The 26,609-nt window shown below is 44.3% G+C and overlaps 2 protein-coding genes across 14 annotated transcripts in view; both read right to left on the reverse strand.

Moving 5' to 3' along the window:
* EFCAB10 (EF-hand calcium binding domain 10) overlaps positions 1 to 5,705 on the reverse strand; it is a 20,300-nt gene extending 14,595 nt beyond the window's left edge. The window contains exon 1 of the mRNA XM_030761466.2: positions 5,549 to 5,705. Within this exon, the coding sequence (XP_030617326.1) occupies positions 5,549 to 5,705 (157 nt within the window). The remainder of the gene's footprint in view (positions 1 to 5,548) is intronic.
* Positions 5,549 to 26,609, reverse strand: part of ATXN7L1 (ataxin 7 like 1) — a 252,933-nt gene continuing 231,872 nt past the window's right edge. For 4 of the 13 annotated variants that reach the window (XR_016394379.1, XR_016394377.1, XR_016394380.1 and 1 more), the window contains 2 exons: positions 24,125 to 24,430; positions 23,948 to 24,022 (listed from right to left, as the gene is read on the reverse strand). Coding sequence is in view for 9 of the 13 variants with exons in the window: in XM_030761464.2 (XP_030617324.1) it covers positions 22,329 to 22,370; positions 23,948 to 24,022; positions 24,125 to 24,166 (159 nt within the window). In the remaining 4 variants the exon portion in view is untranslated. Of the gene's footprint in view, positions 22,371 to 23,947; positions 24,023 to 24,124; positions 24,765 to 26,609 lie in introns of those variants that run through there. The other 9 variants (XM_089917801.1, XM_089917796.1, XM_089917800.1 and 6 more) reach the window with 7 other exon arrangements.

Raw genomic sequence — 26,609 nt, forward strand, 5'->3', positions numbered from 1 at the left:
GACCAATATCATTGATGAATATAGATGCAAAAATCCTCAACAAAATACTAGCAAACAGAATCCAACAACACATTAAAAAGATCATACACCATGGTCAAGTGGAATTTATCCCAGGGATGCAAGGATTCTTCAATATACGCAGATCAATCAATGTGATACACCATATTAACAAATTGAAGAATAAAAACCATATGATCATCTCAATACATGCAGAACAAGCTTTTGACAAAATTCAACACCCATTTATGATAAAAACTCTCCAGAAAGTGGGCATAGAGGGAATCTACCTCAACATAGTAAAGGCCATATATGACAAACCCACAGCAAACATCATTCTCAATGGTGAAAACCTGAAAGCATTTCCTCCAAGATCAGGAACAAGACAAGAATGTCCACTCTCACCACTATTATTCAACATAGTTTTGGAAGTCCTAGCCACGGCAATCAGAGAAGAAAAAGAAATAAAAGGAATACAAATTGGAAAAGAAGAAGTAAAACTGTCACTGTTTGCAGATGACATGATACTATACATAGAGAATCGTAAAGATGCCACCAGGAAACTACTAGAACTAATCAATGAATATGGTAAAGTTGCAGGATACAAAATTAATGCACAGAATTCTCTTGCATTCCTATACACTAATGATGAAAAATCTGAAAGAGAAATTAAGGAAACACTCCCATTTACCACTGCAACAAAAAGAATAAAATACCTAGGAATAAACCTACCTAGGGAGACAAAAGACCTGTATGCAGAAAACTATAAGACACTGATGAAAGAAATTAAAGATCATACCAACAGATGGAGAGATATACCACGTTCTTGGATTGGAAGAATCAATATTGTGAAAATGACTCTACTACCCAAAGCAACCTACAGATTCAATGCCATCCCTATCAAGTTACCAATGGCATTTTTTACGGAACTAGAGCAAAACAATCTTAAAATTTGTATGGAGACACAAAAGACCCCGAATAGCCAAAGCAGTCTTGAGGGAAAACAATGGAGCTGGAGGAATCAGACTCCCTGACTTCAGACTATACTACAAAGCTACAGTAATCAAGACAATATGGTACTGGCACAAAAACAGAAACATAGATCAGTGGAACAAGATAGAAAGCCCAGAGGTAAACCCATGCACCTATGGTCAACTAACCTATGACAAAGGAAGCAAGGATATACAATGGAGAAACGACAGTCTCTTCAATAAGTGGTGCTGGGAAAACTGGACAGCTACATGTAAAAGAATGAAATTAGAACACTCCCTAACACCATACACAAAAATAAACTCAAAATGGATTAAAGACCTAAATGTAAGGCCAGACACCATTAAACTCTTAGAGGAAAACACAGGAAGAACACCCTTTGACATAAATCACAGCAAAATCTTTTTTTTAATTTTTTGGTGGTACGCGGGCCTCTCACTGTTGTGGCCTCTCCCGTTGCGGAGCACAGGCTCCGGACGCGCAGGTTCAGTGGCCATGGCTCACGGGCCCAGCCACTCCGCGGCATGTGGGATCTTCCCGGACCGGGGCACGAACCCGTGTCCCCTGCATCGGCAGGCGGACTCTCAACCACTGTGCCACCAGGGAAGCCTGCATGACCCACCTCCTAGCGTAATGGAAATAAAAACAAAAATAAACAAACGGGACCTAATGAAACTTAAAAGCTTTTGTACAGCAAAGGAAACTATAAACAAGACAAAAAGACAACCCTCAGAATGGGAGAAAATATTTGCAAACGAATCAATGGACAAAGGATTAATCTCCAAAGTATATAAACAGCTCATGCAGCTCAATATTAAAAAAACAAACAACCCAATCCAAAAATGGGCAGAAGACCTAAATAGAGATTTCTCCAAAGAAGACATACAAATGGCCAAGAAGCACATGAAAAGCTGCTCAACATCACTAATTATTAGAGAAATGTAAATCAAAAGTACAAGGAGGTATCACCTCACACCAATTAAAATGGGCATCATCAGAAAATCTACAAGCAACAAATGCTGGAGAGAGTGTGGAGAAAAGGGAACCCTCTTGCACTGTCGGTGGGAATGTAAATTGATACAGCCACTATGGAGGTTCCTTAAAAAAATAAAAATAGAATTACCATATGATCCAGCAATCCCACTACTGGGCATATACCCAGAGAAAACCATAATTCAGAAAGACACATGCACCCCAGTGTCCACTGCATCACTATTTACAATAGCTAGGTCATGGAAGCAACCTAAATGCCCATCGATACAGACGAATGGATAAAGAAGATGTGGTACATATATACAGTGGAATATTCCTCAGCCATAAAAAGGAACGAAATTGGGTCATTTGTTGAGACGTGGATGGACCTAGAGTCTGTCATACAGAGTGAAGTAAGTCAGAAAGAGAAAAACAAATATCGTATATTAACGCATATATGTGGAACCTAGAAAAATGGTACAGATGAACCAGTTAGCAGGGCAGGAATTGAGACACAGAGGTAGAGAAAAAACGTATGGACACCAAGGGGGGTAAGCGGCGGGGTGGCGGTGGTGGTGGTGTGATGAATTGGGCGACTGGGATTGACATGTATACACTGATGTGTATAAAATTGATGACTAATAAGAACCTGCTGTATATAAAAATAAAATTCAAAAAATAAAACTAAACTCATGTATTTCCTGGTTCAATCTGAAATAAAAATGTGCGGTTCAAGCATTTGAAATAGAAAAAAAAGCAGTCGATACAATCACTGTTCTTAATGCACTTACGCAAATAATCAGATCAAGTTTATTGAAACTAGACTTAATTTGCAAACAAATTTCTCCTACCAGTTATCCTTTGTAACAGTCGGGATGATTATAGAAAGAAAAATTATGTTTTAGTAATACAGGTTTGTAGATATCAGATTTTAGTACTGTTAACCCTCTTTGAGGTTTTGTTTTCTACGTGTAAACTGGACTGGATCCTGAATTCTTCTAGTTTCTTCCAGTATTTGACTAGAACTCGCCAAAGTAATATTTCCAATTTTCTCCCACTCTTTTGACTCCAAATCACTATGAAACTCAACTGCCCTTTTCCCAAAGCCATACAAATTAAAGCTGGACAACTTGACATAAACCTCAGAGAAATCACAACAGCTCACGAGCGGGCAATCTGCATGCTTGTTTTTACATGGCCACTCAGAAGCTCGCCAGACACATTCAAACTGCAAGCCAGGAAAATCCATTAGATTGTCACTGCCATCCTCATTCCACCATCTGGAGATGCTTCAAACTCAAATCTACACATTTTCTCAAATGGCTGCTCTCCAAACTCAGAAACTGAATTTATAATTTGCTCAAACTATTAGCCTTTGTTTTTCTTTTGTTTCCCTAGAAATGCCTCTTGTTAAATTACCTGATTGCTCACAGCACACAGACACCTCATTTAGTTGGAAGCTCACCTGCAGCGCGGTCTCCTAAAATACAACATCCTCCCTTCATTCTGTCTTGAGGAATCATGAGGATACGTGATTGCTAACACACCAGGTTGTGCCTATGTAAATAACCTTTAAAAACTGAAACCTAATGGCACATTAATCCAAAAAAATTGTCGGTTCACTTAGAAAGGTAAAACTTAAAAACTGCTGGTTAAATCCTGGGTCCTGGGAATCTCTGGTTAAATCTTGGGTCCTGGGAATCTCTGCTCTGGACCATTTTTCAATCCTTGGTTATTATTTTCCTTATAGTTATCATATTAACCTTTCTAGTGTGTTGTACACTCTCGAGGGTTTTAAATGCCTGTCTCCAGCCACTCGCATGCCAAATGGCATTCATCAGGATCACACAACTGGACAAAATCAACAATAACCATATAAAGAATTAAGATAGTGACTACACAGCTCTCCTGCCTAAGGACTCAACTAATGCAAACAGTGTATATGCGATTCTTCAGCCTGACTACATCAACAGTGGTAACCAGGAATAATGCTATACTGGTTGCTCATACTCTCCGCCCACGGAGAGAATGACCAAAAGCAGGAGGGGGCAGGGGGGTATTGTTAAAATCAAGACCAAATGGAAACCAGCCTTGAAAAATTCCCTGGGCAGACAAAACCAGTTAAGTTACACAAGCAAAGCTTAATTTAGCTTATTTTGCAAGACTAACTTGACCTGGGTCATTTCTTGCTTCTGCCTCTGTAAATAAGCAAAATTTAAACTGTTTCCCAAGGTTGATATGAAGTAACCAATTCCCTATCATTTAAGATGACGATAATATTATAACCAATTACTGTGAAGAATAAACAGTCACTATCTTCTCACCATATAAGCTGCTTTTTAACAATATACCCCTGAGCCTCATTCCATGTTTTGGTTTGAGTGCTCCTGGCTTTCAAACTATCTTTTTGGTGTGTGCAAAATAAACTTTACTGATTACTACTTTGGTGATTCATTGGCTTTACTTCTGCTATTTCTGAAGTTTTGACACACACACACACATTTACATATATGTCTGCATCTAACAGCAAAAGACTATTTTCACCACCACAGTACCAGAGACCAGCAAGAGATGGTAATTAGTCACTTTTTCAAAAAGTAGGTTTTTAAAAATTAGTTTGATAGCAACTTTTTCCCAGTGCATTAAAAAAGTGCATTCCTTTGTACTTTGTTTTTTTGATTTTCTATTTATTTTTAATTGTTGCAGAGTTTTTGCTGGTTTATCATTTTAAAACAACTAGAGAGAACCTGATCGCCTTATATAGGATCATATTAGTTGGGTGGCTTTTGGCAAAATTGGAATATTTGGTTTTTATATTTCCTTACCCAGAGGCAAATGGACAATTTGGGCATTTTGGACACTCCATATGAGACTAGTAAATTACAATTCTGCACCCTGGGGAGAAGCACATCGAGTCACTTTCACCTTAACATAACTTTTACATTTACAGACCACACAAAAATTATGAAATGATCCAAACTTTGTAAGGGAATCAGACATAGAAAACATGTCAGGAAAATCTATCTCCTCAAGAATATCCTTCCTTTTACCCTATCAGTTGTTTTTACCAGCTTACAGACTCTTTGAGGGCAGGGATAACACTGGAAACATCTGTTGCTTACCAGGCATAAGGATGATTTATACATTATTTGTTTAATCTTCCCCACGTTGCCATGAGATCGGTATTATTATAATCGCCATTTTCCAGAAGAGGAGACCGAAGTTCAGGCTCTTGCCCACTATCACAAAGTAGTAAGGGGTGGAGCCAGGAGGCAGGCTACCGGACCTCGGAGCCTCTCTCCCACCGGCGAGAGCCCTCCACCGGCGAGAGTCCCGCCACACTCAGCTAGTGGCAGGCACAAAGAGGCCGTTCAATAAGTCTTGCTTAATTTGAAGGCCACAGCGTTAACTAGCAGCAGAAGGGCTCGAGTAGCCGAGAGGCAGGAGAGTGTATGCGGAGGGGCTGGGAGTGGTAGCCGGGAAGGAAGCTGGCCCCCCGGGACGCGGGCGGGAAGGGATGGCTACACCGGGAATTTCTGGGGACTGCTCGGTATGGGACAGAAAGCCGAGTGGTAGTCAAGACACTTACCCGGCCGGAAAAAGAGGAGGGCGCTGGCGAGATAGGTCAGCAACTCCATAATCCGATGTTTTTCCAAATAATTCCTGGCTTCGAGCTCCCTGCTGCTGTTGGCCTCCATCGCTCCGAATTGGGACGTTGCTAGGCGACCACGCAGCGTCACGGCCATTCGGCTCCGCCCCTTCCGCCCGACGCGGTTACATGATGCGCGCCCCACAGGCTGAGACCTGGGGACCAAATCCTGCACCTCATCGCGAGGGAAGCAGTCTGGGAGGTGTGGGGTGGGGCCTACGCGGAGGCCGGAGGGAAACCCGTGCAGAGCTCCTTGCGGGCGGAGGGCCCAGTCCGCTGTCTGGGCTGAGTGGTGGGCCTGATGGTCTTTTCCTGTTTCTGTCTCTAGCACCTAGCTCAGTACTTGCTGACCCAAGGTCTCATGTGGTAATAACACATGAGGATAGACTAATAACAGAAGGAACTTGTGTAATAACGGGGGTGTCCAGTGGAGAGTCCTAAGCAGCATCTTTGGTGTGAGCAGCCTGCAGCACGGCGCTGGCGGCGGGGCAGGAAGGTTGACGGTTTTCTCTACCAGACTGCGGGGTCGTGAAGTGCGTGGATCCTGAGCTCCTACACGTGTTTGCTGCTTAACTAGACCGTGTGGAGCTGGTCTTGAGATAAAGACCACCTGACAGTCGTTTTGAGGGAGAGCCACTGAATAAGGTGGGACGCAGGTGGCCAGGAGGGCCTCTACTCAGCCATCGAAATACCTGAGAAGCTAAACTCTAGGCTGGGACTTCTGTCCTTGAGGGCCAGGCTCTGAGGTCTGTGCCCTTACTCCCCACCAGAGAGTTATCCCAGAATAGCCACTTCAAGAAGAGGAAAGACAAATGGCCAATAAACATATGAAAATATTCTCAGTCTCTCCGGCAATCCTGTAAACAAAACTACAAGAAAATGCCATTTTACATCGACCAGACTGGTAAAAATTAGTAAGTTGAACAAATTAGACTGCCGGCAAGGATATAGGGCATCAAAACAGCCAGTGATGATGGGAGCTTTCCAAAGGAGAACATCCACCTTGGAAAACAATTTTGAATTATCTTGGTAGCATAGACATGTTTCTACACCATGACTCAGAAATTCCACGCCTAGAGCAGCTCTTGTACACCTGTACCAGGAGATATGCACAAGAATGTTCAGAGCAGCAGTGTGCATGACAGAAAACACAGCAGCCCAAAGGTCATCAAAACTAGAATGGATTTTTAAAAAAACTGTGATATATTCACAATGCAATATAAATATATAAATATAAAGCTTTGCAACCATAGATTGTAGCTACTTGCAACAATATGGGTGACTCTCAAAAACATAATATTGTCTCAAGAATATATACTGGGCTTCCCTGGTGGCGCAGTGGTTGGGAGTCTGCCTCCCGATGCAGGGGACGCGGGTTCGTGCCCCGGTCCAGGAGGATCCCACATGCCGCGGAGCGGCTGGGCCCGTGAGCTGTGGCCGCTGTGCCTGCGCGTCCGGAGCCTGTGCTCTGCAACGGGAGAGGCCACAGCAGTGAGAGGCCCGCGTACTACAAAAAAAAAAAAAAAAAAAAAAAGAATATATACTGTATGAATCAACTTATATAAAGTTAAAAAACATACAGAATGAAGCAATGTATTGTTTACAGATTCAAGCCTGTGTAGGAGATCTACTAAGAAATGCAAGGGAATGATACAAAATTCAGCACAGTATTTGCCTTGGAGGTGAGAGGAAAGAGAATGGGTTTGTGGAAGAATATCCTGGGGACTCCAGGGGTAAAGGTAATAAGATTTTCTTTACCTGAGTCGTGGGTACACAGGTGCTCACTGGATTATGATTTTTTAAATTAATTTATTTTTGGCTGTGTTGGGTCTTTGTTGCTGCTCGTGGGCTTTCTCTAGTTGCGGCGAGCCGGGGCTTCTCTTCGTTGTGGTGCGCGGGCTTCTCATTGCGGTGGCTTCTCTTATTGCGGAGCACAGGCTCTAGGCGTGCAGGCTTCAGTAGTTGTGGCATGCGGGCTCAGTAGTTGTGGCCCACGAGCTTAACTGCTCCGCGCCATGTGGGATCTTCCCGGACCAGGGCTCAAACCCATGTCCCCTGCATTAGCAGGCGATTCTTAACCACTGTGCCACCAGGGAAGCCCTGGATTATGATTCTTTATACCTTAGGTGTACTTAATACATTAAAAAAATCTACTCAGGACTGCATGTTGGTGCCCTGGACACAGAGTTTCTTCTCTGTGCATGAAGCTCAAGACATTTGATCTCCTTGAGAACTTCATTTACTTACTCTCCAGGAGTTACTCAGTCCCTGAATAAAATAGCTCTGCTCTTTGAACCTCAAATGACACTAGAACTTCCAGTGACACCTGGCCTGCTGACATCTTCCCAAGTTGCTGATTGTTTTCTGTTTCAACAAGCCTGGGTGCATTTGTCTGCTCAGAGCTCCCTCTCTTAACATACCTCAGGCAGCTCTGGCCCTGAATCTCCAGTTCCCCTGGACTCGTGCTAAAGAGAAGTGTCCAGATGCCACCTAGTGGAGTCAGCTATTCTCTGTCAATGCCATCTCTTAATAAGCCAACTTGGCCTGCATTCCTCATCACCATCGACGTCATCATCCTCACTTCTTCGACTCTGTCCTCCATCTCCTTGTTATTACTAATCCTTTTAGTGGTTTGGGGCAGTAACTGCAGGTGGTAGGCATCATTGCAGTGGTTTTCAATCAGGATTGCACATTTGAACCACCTTTGAAAGTACTGACGGTACCTTAAAACGTACTGAGGCCTGGGCTCCATTCCAGGTCCAGGAGACTGAATCTTTTGGGATGGGGCCTGAATACGGGTAGTTTTGTTGTTGTGGATTTGAACAGCTTTATTGAGGTATAATTAACATAATAAACTACACATATTTAAGACATACTCTTGGATAAGTTTTTTTGTTTGTTTTTTTGTTTTTTGGCTGTGTTGGGTCTTCGTTGCTGAGCGCGGTCTTTCTCTAGTTGCGGCGAGCCGGGGCTACTCTTCCTTGCAGTGGGCAGGCTTCTCATTGTAGTGGCCTCTCGTTGTGGAGCACGGGCTCTAGGCACGTGGGCTTCAGTAGTTGTGGCTCGCAGGCTCTGGAGCGCAGGCTCAGTAGTTGTGGCACATGGGCTTAGTTGCTCCCTGGCATGTGGGATCTTCCCGGACCAGGGCTCGAACCCACGTCCCCTGCATTGGCAGGCGGATTCTTAACCACTGAGCCACCAGGGAAGCCCTTGGATAAGCTTTGAAGTATGTACATATACGTGAAATCATTGTCATCAAGATAAAGAATGTATCTATCATCCCCCAAGGTTTCCTTGTGTCCCTTTCTGGTTCCTTCCTCTCACCCCTTCTTAACCCTGCCCCACCCCCACTGCCAGGCATCACAAACCTGCAATCTGTAATCTGTAACTGTAGATTACATTTTCTAGAATTTTATATAAATAGAACCATACAGTATATATATATATATATATATATATATATAAAATTTTTTTTTGGTCTGGTGTTTTTCACTCAGCATAATTATTTTGGGGGATTCGCCTATGTTGTTGCATGTATCAATATTTCATTCCTTTTTATTGCTGAGTAAGATTCCACAGTATGCATATATCACAATTTGTTTCTCTCTTTACCCGTGGATGGACATTTGGGTTGCTTTCAGTTTGGAGCTATTACAAATAAGGCTGCTATGACTATTCATGTACAGATCTTTGTGTGCACATAGGATTTCATTTCTCTTAAGTTAAATGTATCAAGGAGTGGGATGACTGGTTCACATGGGAGGTGTATGTTTAAGTTTCTAAGAAACTGCGGAACTGTTTTCCCAAAGCAGCTGTACCATTTTATATTCCCAAATTACTAGTAATTAAAGGCTCCCCAGGAGATCCTAGTGGACAATCAGGACTGAGACCCTGTGTTATAGCAGCCCATGAGGGTTGAGCTAAAAGATCTGGGAAATGTTGATCAGGAATCCCAAGAGCCTCGGAGGTTCCAGCTCGTGCTTAGTATCATCCCACAGCTCATATCGACCCAGGACACACACTGGAAACTCCCAGGGAGCCATTAAAAAAATACAGTGTCTGCCCCTTCACCCCCCAGAGAGTCTGATATAATTGCCTTGGGGGCCAGGGTGCAAGGGTGGGGGGCTGCCTCAGGCATCACAGCTTTTTACCAGCCTCCTGAGTGGTTCTAGAGCACAGAGTGACCAACTGTCCTGGTTTGCCCAGAACTATGAGGGATCCGTTACCATGAAGCTTTCAACCATAATACTGGGAACGTCCCAGGTCATCTTAATACATGGTCACTCCATTTGTGGACCACTAGCATGAAGGGCTCAGGCTTTGGTGTTGGGTAGACTTGTCAATCTGCCTGTCAACTTGGGAGTTATAGCTCAGGGTTAGTGTGTGTGTTTGGGGGAGGGCATGGATAAAAGGGAAAGTGGGGGGACATGAGTAGCCAGGACAGAATGTGGGCTAACTCCCTCTCTCCATTTTCTCTGTCAACCAGGGACAAGTTAGAGATGCCTCAACTAGGAGTTTTGGTTGCTGTTAAAGGGGAGAAATATATGAAGCCCACTTTTTCTGAGCAATTGTATGGTGAGGCAGTGTCCTGTAGAGGCCTCTGGAGCCAGACTGCCTCACTTTAACACTCTGTTTTACCACTGACTATTAATAACTTTGTGATATTGGGCCAAACACCTAAATTCTCTGCCTCAGTGTCCTCAAGGACAGAATGGGGACAGTGTATCTACCTCATAGAGGATGTCTTCAGGACTGAGTTAATGCATGTAAAGCTCTTTTAAAAAATGGTGCCAGGCATGTACTAAGAACTACGTAAGTGTTCACTGTTATTATCTTAATAGCCTTGTTAAAATGAGAAGGGGGAAATCGTGACTAAATATATCCTATAGCCTACGTCCATAGGCTGTCCTATACGATTTCCTATTGAAAGATGTTTTGGTTAATCTTTCAGATTTTGTGTTGCAGCTCTAAAGAACTATAGGTTCTTGTTCTGCATGTCAAGATGGGAGGAGCTAAAGGTATATATACCACGTGATTAATGTTCTTATGCAAATCGTAAGGGAGACATAGTTTGGAACCTGATAATTTCATTTTCACCAAGTTGCTTTATTGGTGAGCTGCATTTTTGGAGTTAAAAAAAAAAAAAACCCACCAGAACACGGTCTAGTAGTGACATCGTATTAGTCTTTGTGTCAAGTGGAACTAACACGGACTCCTGTTTTAGCTTTGCAACTGTGATTTAACAGGTACACAGGGTTCTGTGGAACTCAAGTCTCAAAGTTAGTCTTTGTGAAATGGTAACACTCAATTATCTGTGATAGTGCCTCATCTACTCAGAAGCTTTCCTCATTCTTCAATAACCTAAAAAGAGCAAAAATGCTAAAAAACATCTCGAAACATTAATTTAAATCCATTTTACAAAACACAAAAATGTAGAAAATATCAACAGCATGGCCACAGTTACAAAGGATCTCAGGAGGAGATTGGGATAATAGCTCTGGTGCTTTGGTACCCCCTCTACAGTACTTCATTAAAATTTTTTTTTTTAAATCCTCTCAAATAGTTTAAGACTCACAAGAAGTTGCAAAATGGTACAAAGAGTTCCAGTGTATCCTCCTTGGGTTCCTCTCAATGATACTGTCTTACATAACCGTAGAACACTGTCTTTGTTAAACCAGGACCTCAGCATCGGTACAATACTATTAGCTCAAGTATAGACCTCATTTGGATTTCACCAGTTTTTACATGAACTCTTCTTTTTTCTGTTCCGTTTCATTTTGGGGGCTACTTCTGCATTTCCGAACATCATATTATATCCTAAGCCTAAATTTAGCTCCCATCACACTGACTATGTCTGTTTAAGCTTTCATTAGATTCACCAAATTGAGGCCCAGAATAAAACTTATGAACAACGTTCTTTGAGCTTCTAAATTACTTGTATGAAGGATGACCTCAGATGATCTCCTATTTATTGATACACAGTTTACATGGGGAGTTAAGAACCCTTTCTCAAGAGGCTTCGCCATTTACCAGCTGTGTGATCCTGACCAAATTACTTGACCTCTCAAAACTTTAGTCTTCTCATCGCTAAAACGGGGATAATAATCTTACTGACCTCATAGAGTTATGGTAAGGATTAAATTAGAAAAGATGTAAAACACATAATCAGTAATGTTATTACTCACTCCCCCTACCACCATCACCGCCAGTACCACAAGTACCACCAGTACCACCGCCAGGGGAATCCCTGTCCTTCTAGCTGTTTTCTTGATGTCAGAGTAGTGCGGGTTTGGCTTAGAGCTGGGAGTCTGCTCAGGGTACAAGCCAGAAGTCTTTACTCTCCTGGCAGATGGCAGGGTGGCGGGGAGTGGTCTCTCATAGCCGGGACAGCAGCCAGGTGGCATACAATCCTGCCTTCCCTGGCTGAAACCAAGGACGCACTTCCCAAAATAATACCACTGCACTGATATCAGACTTCAAGTACATTGTGGGATCTATAGGCTTTTGTGGGTTGTCCTGCAACCTAATCACCCTTGATATTACATTTAAGTGGAAGAATATATTAGGTTCCAAATGAAACATTTGGAGCACAGCCCACAGAGTGGGGATTGCTTATACAAGAAAGATAATTGCTTGGATATAATTTTGGAAACTAAGACATCCGCTTTGCCCCAGTGCCCTTTTCAAGCAGGAATAAGTTAAAAAAAAAGTAAAAAGTGGTAAGAAATTGTTGATTTGAACGTTGGTTATTTCCAACTGATAGCAAAATTCTCCTTGTTGGCCTGACTAATGGATTAGATTATTTCTTGTAGTTTAACGTGAATTGATATAGTATCAATGGTCATAAGCATGTCTTTTGCATTGGCCAAAATCTCTGTATGCTGGGGCTGGCTTGCCCAGGCTCACAGGAGTTAATGTGCACTTCTCTTCCCCCTCTGGATTCAGAGAGGTCACGCTGATAGCTTGAAATCAGTCACGGTGGATGTATTAACATTACAGAAATCAGCAAGTGCTTCCCCTGCCACCCCTAAAGCTGGATGTTTGACATTTACCACCAACACACCACTCCATTTTTTAACTTAGCAAATGTGTATTATATGCCAACTGTATGCCTGCTCCTGTTTTAGGATCCAAACAACCTTGGATAACACAGTCCTTTAAGAGGGTCCTACAGATAAATTTGAAGTCCAAGGAAACATGAAGTATACATGTTTTTTGAATGAAAAAGCACCGGCATGTCAATGTAACCCACATAACCCTCACCAAACTTTACCAGCAGAAAATCTCCATTGGGAAAGTCCCCCTGTGAAGGAGGATTGTTTTTAAGGCCATCCCAGGCATTCCATTTTTAGCCATCTCCAGGACAGTGTATTCCACAACTATTCACTGTAATCAACTATATTTGATCACTTTCACCACTTTTCTCTGGTCCTGTATCCAGTGTTTTTAAGCTGCCAAGCCCAAAGCCAAACACTGTACTCTGGAAACACAGAAGTGAGATCATCTAATGGCTCCCATGTATTTCATCATTGTGTAGGTGTCCTGATAATATACTTATCTGAATTTTTTAAATATCAAAGCAACACACACATTTTTGTAACACATTAAAATTCTACAGTTTAGGATGAAAAGAGACAATCTTGTGCCTCATCCCACCCCCCTATTCCACCCCAAGGTAACTTTCTCTGCTGGACCTGGTTTCCTTGGATCCTGAATCTCAGCTTCCCATTCAATTTTTCCAGAAAAAAACTTTTTAGTCCCCTGCTGGGGCGCGGGGGTGGGGGGAGAGAGAGTAGCCACTTGGCTGCATGTGGGAGGTGAAGGGGGCTCTGAGGGGCCTGACAACCTCATGTGAGACTTCAAGCCCCTCTCCCCCATTTTCACCCCATTGTGCACCCCTTCTCTGTGGTACCTACTGCCTCTGGGGGATCTGGGGAGAAAACGGGCTTATTAGTATTCTCCTCAAACCACTTCTAACTTTCTTCTTTCTGCAAAGACAATTATGGCTCCAAGTTTGCCCTTTACCTTTTGTGTCTGTGTGTAAACTTTTAAATTTAAAAGTGCACAGTAAAATTAATGAATCTTAAGTACACAATCAGATAAATATTTCATCAGTGATTCTATTCATTTAACAAGCCCCCAGGTCAAGATACAGAACACTGCTAGCACCAGAAACCTCCCTTGTGCCCCCGAAAGGTGACATCTATTCTATAAATCTGTCTGTTTGTATTCATGGCTTTAATTCACCAAGGTTACTTTGAATGCCGATTCATTAATTAAAATGTTGAGCAGTACTGGGCTCGGCAAGGACCCGGAGGGAACATCCTCCAAATGCTGGACAGTGAGAACTGCAGGAGATACCGTCTCTGGTGTGTCCAGCGGCCAGGCAGGCCCAGTACTGAGCATCTAGTACGGATCCAAACCTTCTCAGTTTATTGAGCTGGACAGGACCAAGAGACTTGTAAAAACTGCAAACAGAAACAGAAACATGCATCTGATTCTTTCCAAAGGAAAAGCCCCGGAATCATGTTTTTCCTCTCCCTTCTCTTCACTTCCATGGGGCTCTGCCTTTGCCCTATCCCAATAATGTGCCAGAATTGCTACCCTCTACCTGCCAGCCCTCCAACACTGCATCTGGATTATTCAGGAACATGGGGGAGATTTGGGGGTGGGTAGTGGAGTGGGGTTAGTGATAAGGCCAGCTAGGAAATCCAATAGAGAAGTGAAGTGGCTGGAGAGAAAATGAAAACTCTAATACAGACCATGCAAGCTCCTGCTTTCACAGCCCCCCCACCCCCAGCAGCTAGCTCTGTTGCCTGATGATGTGAACGCTTTTGTGATGCTGCTGCTGCTTTGATTAAAAATTTACTGAAGGGGCTTCACTGGTGGCGCAGTGGTTGACAGTCCGACTGCCGATGCAGGGGACACGGGTTCATGCCCCGGTCCGGGAAGATGCCATGTGCCCCGGAGCGGCTGGGCCCGTGAGCCACGGCCGCTGAGCCTGCGCGTCCGGAGCCTGTGCTCCGCGACGGGAGAGGCCACAAGAGTGAGAGGCCCGCGTACCGCAAAAAAAAAAAAAAAAAAAAAAATTTACTGAAATACTTAAAGGCGAAAGGAGGAATCCAGAAAAGCTCCAGAATCTTCTAAAATTAAGAGAACCCTTCCAATGTTAATGACCTTAGATCAGATTTGTGATTTCAATTGTCACAATAAATACAGCGCCTCCGAGCTGTTGGCTCCCATTGTGATTCTGCAATGATTCAGACTTGCGTGGGACTGATTGAGTGTTTGAGGCGTTCAGTTTTCTTACACCTTCCTCATTTACTTTTCTAGTTGAATGGCTTATGAAGATGTAATGAACAGAAAATAAACTTATTGAAATACACTCCTGGGAACTTTGCTCAGTGACATGGATACCTTAAACCTGACATTCCAGAATAGCTCCAACCAGATCAGAAAGCAAGAAGTTATTGCCTAGTGGAAAAATCAAAAGGAGAAAAATACTGAAGTATTGTAAAATTAAATTCTAGAGACCTGAGTCAACCAGCTAGGAGGCACATAGAATTATAAAATACCTTTCTGGAAATATCCACAGGGGCTTAGGAAGAAAAGTCGGTAGGTGCAGTTTATTTCTACAGGAGGCAGGGAAATAGAATGGACAGGGCACCAGATTGAAGGGGGGACAGGTTTGCCAGTCAGCCAGCTGTGTGCTCTTGGTACCTCATTCGACCTGTCTGTGTCTCAGTTTCCTCACCTGCAGAAGAGGGTCTTCATTATTACTTCCAGTTTTCACACTGATTCTCCAAGCCTATGGCTAATTTTGAGGCTTCTCAGAGTTCCAGGTTGGGAAAATATAGGATGTCTAGGCTCCCTTCAAAATGGAGTTAGAGGGCTTCCCTGGTGGCGCAGTGGTTGAGAGTCCGCCTGCCGATGCAGGGGACACGGGTTCGTGCCCCGGTCCGGGAAGATCCTACATGCCGCGGAGCGGCTGGGCCCGTGAGCCATGGCCACTGAGCCTGCACATCCAGAGCCTGTGCTCCGCAACGGGAGAGGCCACAGCAGTGAGAGGCCCACGTACCGCAAAAAAAAAAAAAAAAAAAAAATGGAGTTAGAAGTCACCAGGGCAGAACAGTGATGGACGGCCAGTCTCAGACAAAGCTCAGAGCCAAGGGATACATGATGTCCTTGCTGCTAGAAGTGCCACACTGATGTTTTGTGGCTATGGATAATCCAATTATACAAAGGTTTATGTGCAATGTGCTTCCTCTGTGAAGCTTCCTCAAGCTTCAAAGCTGCTTCGTCTGTTTTTTTTTTTTTTTTTTCCCTGTACAATAGTGAAAATATTTACAGTTAGGCCTGAGGCAAAACGCTAAGAAATTTGCCGAAGTTTGCCCAAGAGTGTTGGCTCCAAGTGGCCTTGCTCTACCCTTGGTGTGCTCAAACCACTCCCCAAGGCTGTCATCACCATGCCAGGACTGTGCTTTGATCACAAATCTCAAATGTGCTCTCAATGCTGTGCGGCAATCCAGTTTCATTAGTAAGTACTAAATTCTTTCTTTACTCTTCTCAAACTTCTTCTGAGCTCTCAGGCACACCCAGCTTGCCCCATGGTCGCTGAGAAAATGGAAGCCATCAGATGGGGGATTCCCTCATCTTCTCAGCAGTGAATCTACAAGCTGACTTCTTTCTTCCCCATTTCCCTGGAGGAAGTGTCCTTCTGACTACTGTTAAGTCAGTCAAACAAAGAGGCCATTAGACTGAGATGCTCTAATGCTCTAGAGGCCTATGTAAGCAAACCAGAATCTAAGTCTGTAAATGTCTCAAGGTTACAAAATCCAAAATGCTGGGGACAATCAATCACAAACAGCCAACTAGGCTTTAAGCTATAGGCAATCAATACCCACCTTACTTTGCTTCCACCTTTTCTCTATAGAAGTCTCACCCCAGCTCCTGTTGGTGGAGTTCCTAACCACTTCTGGTTTGGGGCTGCCTGATTTGAATCCCATTTTTGTGCAGATAAACTCTTAAAATTTTTAATAGGCCTCGGTTGATTGTTCTGCACTACAAAGGCCAATACTTCCACACGTGTTCAAGTTCACCTCCCTCCTGCCTTCTCAAAAACTTCCCTTTAAAAAAAAAAAAATCACCCCTTTCTCCTGTCTCATCAACCTCTCCCTCCCCTATTGTCCCACCCTCACCAGCATATGAATCGTGATCTGGACCCTTCTCCCTTGAAAAACAAAAGAAACAAAAGGGAACAAAATCCAAACACTCCATTGTGCCTTCTAACCTTCTTAAGACTTGTCTACACAACTGAATTTCCTTCACTCTCCTGCCACTTCAACACACCTGCTTCGATAAGGTCACTCTGTGTCCAAGTCATAACCCTTAGAACCTGCGAGTATGCATTATTTGCAAAAAGACGTAACTACCTTAAGTATCCTGAGAGGATATAATCCAGGATTTAGGGTGAGCCTTAAGTCCTTATAAGAGAAAGGCCGTGGGAGGCCTGAAACGCAGGAGAAACAGGAGAGAAGGCCACGTGAAGGAGGTGGCAGAGATGGGAGTGATGAGTCTTCAAGCCAAGGGATACGAGCCATCACCAGAAACCGGAAGAGGCAGGGAAGGATTCTCCTCCACAGCCTTTGAGCAAGTGCAGCCCTGCTTGATTTTGAACTTCTAGGCACCAGAACCCTGAGAGAATGAATTTACGTTGTTTTAAGCCACCAGGTTGTGGCAATTTGTTATGACAGCCCTCGGAGATTGTTAACAGTCACGAAAGACCTCCATGCTGCAGAACCCCAGACTAAATACCATCTCTCTCCCATACTGCAACAGTACTTAACTCAGCTGACTTCTCCTTGCTTGAAGCATCTTACAGTCCTCGCTTCCAGGGAAGCACTGTCTATCGGGTTCTCTTCTCTTTGTGAACGCTTCCTCTTGGAGTTCTTTGCAAGCTTTTCTGCTTCTGCCTAACCTCCAAATGTCTGCTCGTCTTCTCCATCTTCTCTAGTAATCACATCCATACCTGTGGCTCTAAATATCATCCATATAACAAAGATTCCCAAGTTGATGCCTTCAACTTAGACCTGTGAGCTCCAGTCATGTGTAGCCCATGCCTTCTTGACACAGCAGCTTAGAGATTTCACAGTGATCTCACACGTGAGCAAACATACATGTGCAAAACAGAACTTCTGATCTTCATGAAACATTCCTTTTGCCACCCCCCCTTCCCCAAAGCCTGTTCTTCCTCTGGTTTTCCACATCTGAAGAAATGGCATCTCCACCTAATACAACTGCTCTAGCAGAAACCTGGGAGTCATTCTTTCTCCTACTCTCACATCCAATTCCTAAACCAGTCTTGTCAATTTAATATGTAAAATGGATCTTGACTCCACTCACTTCTTTTCAGATCTACTGTCACCATCCTGGGACCACACGAACACTATGTCTCACTGGGTCTCTTGCAACAACTTCCGATGGATTCTCCACACAGCAGCTAGAGATCTTTCAACAGATCACATCACGCCATGCCCTATGTAAAGCCCTTTGAAGGACTCCCACTGAATTGAGCACAAAAATCCACTCTAGATAGGAGTCCTTCTGTGACCTTGCCATGCCTTCTGTCCATCCCTTTCCCTGCTCTGTCCACAGTGCATATTCCTTAGGTTCCAAGAACTTAGCAGGCTTTTCCCACCATGGGCCACCTCTGCCTGGGATTATCTCCCCAACACTTTCTGCCTTCAGCTTACTTCCTCAGAGGGAGCTCCCTGATCACAACCCCCAACCCATTTTACATCACTTTCTCCTGTTATTTTCTCTCACAGAACTCAATTCTTTCTACCATTGAATTTGTCACAATCTGTAATCACACATTGGATCGTGTGTTTATTCATGTACTGTCTCCCCCACCAGGGCGCCTTTGGCAAGCAGCTGGGACTATGTTTCTCATCACTGAGCAGAGTGCCTAGCTCAGGGGCAGCCACAGATGGGATGCTCCATAAATATCTGTTGAATGAATTCGCTCTCTTCTACACCTTAAATGTGGGTTCTAGGAGGAACGCTCATCTGGTGAGGACACATACACCCAAAAGAATAAAAAACAATACCCCCAATCTAAATTTTATAAAAACCCGAAGACTGTTTTTACAAACATATAAATTATTTTATTTACAAAGCCATGTTACCAAAAAAAAAAAAAAAAAAAAGCAAAAAAAAAAAATACAATCGCTCACTGGAGAATGTCTCCAGACCTTGTGCTGAACCACGGCAGTATCAATAGATACATGTTTGTTCTTTCCTTTTTAAAACTGTAAGCCATAGGATTTACTATTTACACCTACTTTAGACATTTATTCTGCTTACAATATCACAGGCATGGAATGAATTCTATCTGATAGTGCTAATACATAAAGGTGCAGGACAAAGAAGGAAAATACTTAGTGTTACAAAATATGGATTGTAGAAAAGAAACCCACTCCACAAGTGTGGCATTTGTTTAGAATGTTTGGACATGCTTTCTTCAAAATTCTTCTGGAAAAGGTTCTAAAATCGGTAGTAGGAAAGGACAAATGAGCAGGTGCAAATTCTCGTCTGTGCAACAACAGTTATTGAATATACCCCATGACTGACCAGCTACGTAAAACCCACAGAGTTTTGTTAAAGTGCCATGGGCCGACAGCATAACAAAATAGAAGGTGTAAATAGAAAATTTCTTTTTTTCCTTTTTTAAAACAAGAGTTCACTGAGAATCAGCAATAATAGAATATGCTGTATAAACTATTCTCTACAAAGGTTGATCAGCATTATTTACAATTGGTACATTGATACAAAAGAAGGCATACAAGTTATCCAGGTCGCTTTTTTTTTTTTTTTTTTTTTTTATGGCTGACAGGTCTATGCATTGCGTTACGCTTTAACAACCAGAGCTTTCGAGCCTCTATGGCTGGCGACAAGTCACGAGATCTTCAGGCAGATGGGGGTGTGTGCAGTCAAGGGGCTGGGAGAGAGGGCTAGGTGGGGTGTGCAGAAGTACCCAAACGATATCCCCCTAATAATGCTTTATAGGCTGGTCCAGTGGAACTCCATTCAAACAAACCGAAAGAAAACCTTTTATTTGCATTCCATATTTCAAGCTGTGAGTTCTGAATACATCATTATAAAGTAAACCTGTAGTTGACTGTGAAGGAAGAAACACCGTGGGTTTTCCCTTTTTGCTCAGTTTTCCAGAAATGTCCTCACCTTGGTCAGAGCCAGTCTTTCACCAAGTAAGCAGCATCCAGTGGGGAGCCTCTTTATTCCAGCTTGCAATTCAAGATGTAGAGAGCTAAAACGTTTAAAATCCATTGAATTGCTCCTTTAGTCCCTGTTGAGACATTATTTCTCAGAAGCAGCCACTTAATCTCTCAACTTTTGTTTTCCTTCTTTGAGTGTAAGAGTTTATAAATCAGAGGGTTATTTTGTTGCTGAGATTTTTTTTGTTTTTACTCCTGCAAGTATTACAACTCAAAATAAATTATAAAAAAAACCAGACTTCTAAAACCGAACGAGACGAAAATTGTGCAAAAATAACAAAGATATGTACATACTTTTCAGTCTGAAGAAATGTACAATAAAAACATAATTCAAAGAACATTTTAAAAATATAAACGTTGCTTCAACTTTCCTAAGTTTCATATTGTTTCTGAAACTATTCTGGTCAGTTAGCTCTGTAATATAGTAAAACATAAATTATTACAAAATTAACACTATAAAAATTTACTTTATCTTCTAAACTTTTTTTTCGAAGGGTCTAACCTTGTTTATAATTTCTTAAACATTTGTAAGTCTTAAAATCTGCCTTAACCTTTTTTTTTTTAAAAAAAAGAAAAAGTGACAATCTTCCCTTCAATTTGCAGTCTCTTTTTCCCAAGATGGAAATAAACCAGCATATAAGTGCACTTTTAACACTGTAGAAATAAAAATGAAATCATCCGAACTAATGTCCTAGTACCTAATATCAACTCCTGATTTTTAAAAAAATCTTCATTTTATATTAAAAATTTTAGTAATCCTATTAAGAAACACTGTCAGTGCAATTCCATTGATGCAAATCACTCCGTTTGCCTCCCGTCTTCGCAAAATCCAATCATACGGTGAAATTTAACAGTAGTCTGATCCTTGGGTTTGGGGCGAATGGGAAAGAAAAGGAAAACTTCAGGGTGGGGATGAGGGTTTATGTCCAGCTGCAAAACTGGCATTCGTTTCTGACTTAGGGATGGAGCGAAACCTCCTGGTGTCTCTGCCATTACACTGTATACAAAGTTACATGATTCATAGCACAGAACACTTTTTTATATGGTGAATTCCTTTCTTGACTATGATTCCCAATTAGAGCTTATGGTATTGGTTTCTTTCAAAACTCCAGTGTGAACAGTTTTATAGCTGCAGGCCTCCAGCTTCTCCCTTCCGGATCTTCCAAATGGCTCTTCTCCATAAGCAGTGGTCTTACCACTCCTTCCTGGGTTGGCTGTATCGGAGTGGTGGCCTCTGACAACCTAGCATGAGCTGATCTATGGGCGTGCTGAGTCCACGGGGCCCTCTGGCCCAGGGCATGGAGGTGGCTGGGCAATGCTAGTAATTATTCTCACCAATCACCAGCTGTTTGGCAATTAACCCTCCATGGCAGCTTTCCCTCAGGCCTTTCCTTCCGGCTCTGCTTTTTCTCCTCTGGCAGCGCCCCGGAGGGCAGCTTGAGACCTTCCACAGCGGTGGGCACTGTGCCTCTTCCTGAGTGGCTTCCTGAGGTCTTGTGCCCTTTTCCCTGGGATTCCTCCCCCTGTGACTCGCCCAGCTTTGCGCCCTCGTACATGGTGCCCTGGAAGGGATTTTGCAGCATGGATTCCTAACACGCTCAGATGATCAGTCACCCAGTTCCCACCATCTTTTGAGGATATCTTCTCCTACCCCCAGGCCCTTCTTCCTGCCACCTCCCAGGTCCATTCCTGCTCCTGTCCCTAACCCAGGACATCTTCTCCGAGCTGCACAGCTGGACAGTGGTACTAAGTAAGCCCCATCATTAAATGGCTGCTGTTCTCAACTTCGCATCTCCCTCCTCTGTGCTGGTGCGTCCTAGAAACCTAATGAGGGCACTCGCCCACCCTCCAGCTCTCTGCTCCCCAAACATGGGCTGCTCCCCAGTAACCGCCCCCCGATGCAGCACGCTGTCTAGAGGGAGCTTTTGACAGCCCATACCTCTGATGGTCAGTGGGGACCCAGAGAGTGGCAGGTAGGAGGGGACAGAAGGGAAGGATGGGAGAGCGTAAGGAAAGGAGCACTGCACATGCTCAAGTTCAAGAGTTCCAGACGATGCCAACCAGGAACGGACATTCTACAATGTCTGCTCTTGTGGCCGGAGCAAAATGATGCAGTAGCAGCATCAGAAGCTAGAGGAGGGACCCCAAACTTGGAAGAAGGTATACACGTGGCAAGTTAAAGAACGGAAACAAAACACTGGTATTGTTTTCTGTAAATCTCAAATTCACGTTCTTTTTGCCTTTTTCTTTTTCCTCAAAACTAAAAATTGGTCAATTAAAAAAAGAAGAAGAAAGGCCAGAGCCACAGGCAGGGCACAGGAAACAGACTCTTCCCCACTGCCCACTCCCCTCCCTCCCCTGGCCTTGGCCTCCTGGGGTGAGGTCCCGTGGCCAGGCATTGGTTTGGAAGTGGCTTCATAGTCTTGTTATGGAAGAGTCCTTATCCTGCCCGTTCTGTTTGTGGTCTTCTAGGAAAGAAAAGAAAAGAAAAGAAAAAGCTTGTTTCCAAAACATACATTTGGGATTACCCACAAGAATTCAAGAAGGGAGTCTCAGTTTCCTCATCTATAACGAAAAGGATACCATCCCACCTCCTGCATTTGGCAAAAGCCAGCTGTGATGAGCAAATGAGGTGATGGAAGTAAAGAACTCTGTAAATGGAAGGTAGGCACAGAGATCCTAGCTGTGAAGGAAAGCAAGGGGGCAAATCCTGTGGCTTCATGGAGCTCCTCTCCAGGAGGGACGGCCGGGATAATTAATCTGTCTTTGTTTTTCTGTTTTTGTTTTTTAGTCTATGTTTTCCTAACTAACTCACAGACAGCATGGAGAATTACCTAAGGAAAAAGTATAGTGCTGGGTTAAGCACAGAGGCTTTGGATATACAGGTTTTGGTTCAAGTTCCTTCATCTTCATCCATAAAACGAGGATAACCAATTTGTCCCCAACCTGACCAGGTTGTTAAAAGGTTGAAAGGTATGTAATGTATGTGAGGGGCAGAGCACGGCGCCTACAGAGGAAGGGCTCAACAAATGGCAGGTGCTGGTATTACTGTTACGTTCATTTAGGCTGACGGCTAGCGTTGTGGGTTCCCAGCAGGTATGCCTGGAGTTGTGGGCGACTCCAGGTGCACCCAGCAACCGTGCAGAAGGCCTGCCGTAAACAGGCAGATTGCCCTCCCTCCCTGACCCTACACAAAGGAGGGGCTGCAGGTGCTCTGGCACAGATGGTCCACAGTGATTCAAAGTGGTGGAGATCTGAGGATACAAAACCGTTCCCTATAACCTTCACCCAAACACTGTAATTTGGTATCTACGAAACCTGTGGCACTTCTAAGACAACATAACAGCCATATATGTATTCTTTTCCCATCATGTAGAACACACACGACCCTACTCACCTACCCTCCCTGTCCTCCTCCAGACGTGCACACACTCCACTGGAGAAAATCACCTCTATACTGACTGTTTTCACACCTCAAGTTTATAAAAACTCCTAAATCTACCCTGAATAGTCCCACCATGAAAACCACATCCTGAATGGTAGCTACAGCCCACCAGAGGCCTCAAGAAAGTGCTGACCAATGTCTGCCATGAGCAAAGCCCTTTAGTCAACAGCATCTTATTTAATTTTCATAATAACCTTAAGAGGTAGGCATCGATTCTGCCATTTAAGAAATGAAAAAAGTGAGACTCAGAGAAGTAATCTGCCTAATACCATACAGCTGCTAACAGTAAAAGCTAATACCTGTGTTAGGTCTCAGGCATTTTGCAGGGGCTTTATGTCTATAAATTAATTTAATCCTCACAAAAGCCTTATGAGATAGGGGCCATAATGACCCCCATCTTATAGGCGAGGAAAGTAAAGCACAGAGAAATTAAGTAACTTGCCCAAGGGCACACAGCTAATTACAAGAAGGCCTAGCGTTAGAAGCCAGGTAGCCATTTTCTTAACTGGACGTGAGGTTTGAACCAGGGTCTGACCCCAAAGCCCACATTCTTTCCACCCTGCTGATGAGCCTATGGACTTCTGCCCGCCAGTAACTTACCTGTCGGCTGTGTCCTGGGCTGGATATGCTTGAAGGACTGGATTGTGACAAAGCTAGGCTGCTATTTTTCCCAACCTGAAAGACACCAGTGAAGCCCTACTCAGACACGGGAGCCAGCTTGGGAGAGACCCACCGATACCAAGAGTCGCCAGGGGAAAGGGGGAGGCTGCACGGTACCTCGAGGGCTCTCCTCCCGTCGTGTGGAACTCGTGTTTCCATCTTAAACGGCAGAGAAAATGAGTATGTTTCAGGGGGGCCTTGATGACGCCCCCCTCATCCCACAGGGAACGTGGAATGGAGGGGAAATCTTAATCCGCTTCCCAGATGCGCAGACTGCAAGTTTCCGGGAGGAGGCCCAGCTTTTCCACCTGTGACGGCAGTCCCAGACCCATCTCGTCTCGAGCCCAGACTCCCCTGGACCAGCTGGGAATAAATGCCTGCGTCTTTTTCTGAGTCAGTTTTCCCGGCACACTCCTTGCTGTTCTTAAGGAAAATGGCAAGAGGCATGAGTCTTCCCCTTCCAGTGGGAGCCTGAGCGGGCCGGTCCTGTGACGCAGCCCGGTCCTGTGACGCAGCCCTGGGGGCGAGGGGGCGTGGCCGTCAGGCTCCTCCCCTTTCTCGTGATCGAACCTGGGCTCGCGGTGGGCTGGAGTACGTTACGGAGGCGGAGTACGTTACGGAGGCGGAGTACGTTACGCAGGCAGCTCCTATGACGAGCCCATCCTCTACTTAAACTCGCCTTCGCGTAAAGACGTCTGCCTTACGTTCGCAGTCTCGTTTTTCGTACGGTTTAATATCTCTGTGGCAAATTCTGGCCCTACACCACCCGATAAAATTCAATAGATCCCCAGTTAGTCCTCAAAGCACGTTTACCTTGAATTTCTCAATCTCATGCCATGCCTCTCCCAATCTCCTAACAGAATCAGCACAGATTCCAAAGGCCTTCCCCCCAACACCTGGTGACCCTGGACAAAGCCTTTTCTTAATGGCCTGGTGACAAGCACCCAGGTATCAGCTGCATTAGAGAACCAGTATTGACCAGATCCAAGGCAGCCATTAAATTCATCAGCTCTTTTGGATTTCCCTCCTGATGAGCACTCTCTGAAGGAGGCTTGTCTGCTCCTTTCATCACAGTTTTTGACTAATTCATCATGGTTACTAAACATTTCATATGGTCTTGGCACACCAAAGAATCAACAGTGGCACATTTACTCAATACAGAGGCACAGAGGTGAAAAGCCCAGACCCCAGAGCCAAATTACTTGGGTGTAAATCCCAGACCTATTATTTACTCGCTGTGTGACTTTGGGCACATTGCTTAGCCTTCCTGTGCCTCGGTTTACTCATCTGTAAAATGGGGGTAATAACAGGTGAAGATTAAATGAATATATCAAGTGCTTGGAACAGAGCCCATCCCATAAGTAAGTGTTAGCTGCTAGAACTTCATCGAAAACAGATGACACTATAGCCTTGCTGCTCAGGGTGTGGCCCGCAAACCAGTGCCGTGGCACTGCCTGGAGCCTGTTAGAAATGCAGACTCTCAGGCTCCACCCCAGACCTGCTGACTCAGAATGTGTATTTTACTGAGACCCTCCAGTGATTCATGTGCACATTCAAGTTTAGGAAGCCCTGGATCTGCCCTCCATCCTGAGACCTGGAGGTGGCACCGACCAGTAGTTTAGTCTCTGGGGGACCCTGTGGGTGCTGGTCCCCTCCTCTGCACCCCTGGAACTGCAGATGTGTGCGAGTACCTGGGCTCTGATGAGAGGACCTATGTCCATCCCCCACTGCCACAACCTTGGCCTCGGTTGCAGCTTGTCTGGCCCTTGAGATCCAAACTTGCTGTTTCTTGTGTGTTTACCTGTGTTTTGTGAATCCCCCTCAAGAGGTTCTCTTCATGAAGTTTTAACAAGTCTCACACAAAGATGATGCAAAACATGAAAACATCTTTTAAACAACTGCCTCTCATGTCTCCAAAGTCCCCATCCCCAGACAGGGCTGGCCCACTGAATTCTGTGGCTGTCGGCCTGGGGCTGCTGCTACCATCCCTGCACGCTGTCCTGGGAGGTCCCTCCCACTGGACTCAGCTCGAAGAGACCCCAGGCTGCCCCCTACCCGCCTTTGCTCCCTCCTCTACACACAAACAGTCGGGTGGGAGGGTTTCCTAAGCAGCCTTCCCAGCTCGAGAGGAAGACTAGACTTGAGGATGAGAACAGGGCTCAAGGGAAAGAAACACGTGTTCTTCTTGGATCATGTCCCATTCCCCCAGCTCCCCTCACGGTACACCCTCCTCTGTGTACAGTGGCCTTGAACACTTCTGTACCAGTTGGTGTGAGCTGCAGTGATACTTTAGGAAGGAAAGGGTTATCTTAGGAGTAGGGAGCCTGGTAATGTGAGAAGAATAGTCACCGGAAGCATGCGCTCCCACCCCCCGGTGGGACCCAGGTCACCATTTAACCTGGCTGGGCCTCAGGTTCTTCCTAAGGGGATGCCAATAGATCAGATAAAACTGCTTGGCAATAGACCTCTTCAATGATATCGTCCTCAGAACTCCAGATATACAACAGAGTGAGGCGATGGAACTCAGAACCTCTCTGTGCCTCAGTTTGCTCATCTGTAAAGTGGTGATTACAATTGCATCAACCTTGCTGGGTTGTTGTGA

The sequence above is a fragment of the Delphinapterus leucas genome, chromosome 9, assembly GCF_059928025.1.
Source record: "Delphinapterus leucas isolate spDelLeu-1000000601 "Yukka" chromosome 9, BTC_Dleu_Yukka2, whole genome shotgun sequence".
NCBI classification, from domain to species: Eukaryota; Metazoa; Chordata; class Mammalia; order Artiodactyla; family Monodontidae; genus Delphinapterus; species Delphinapterus leucas.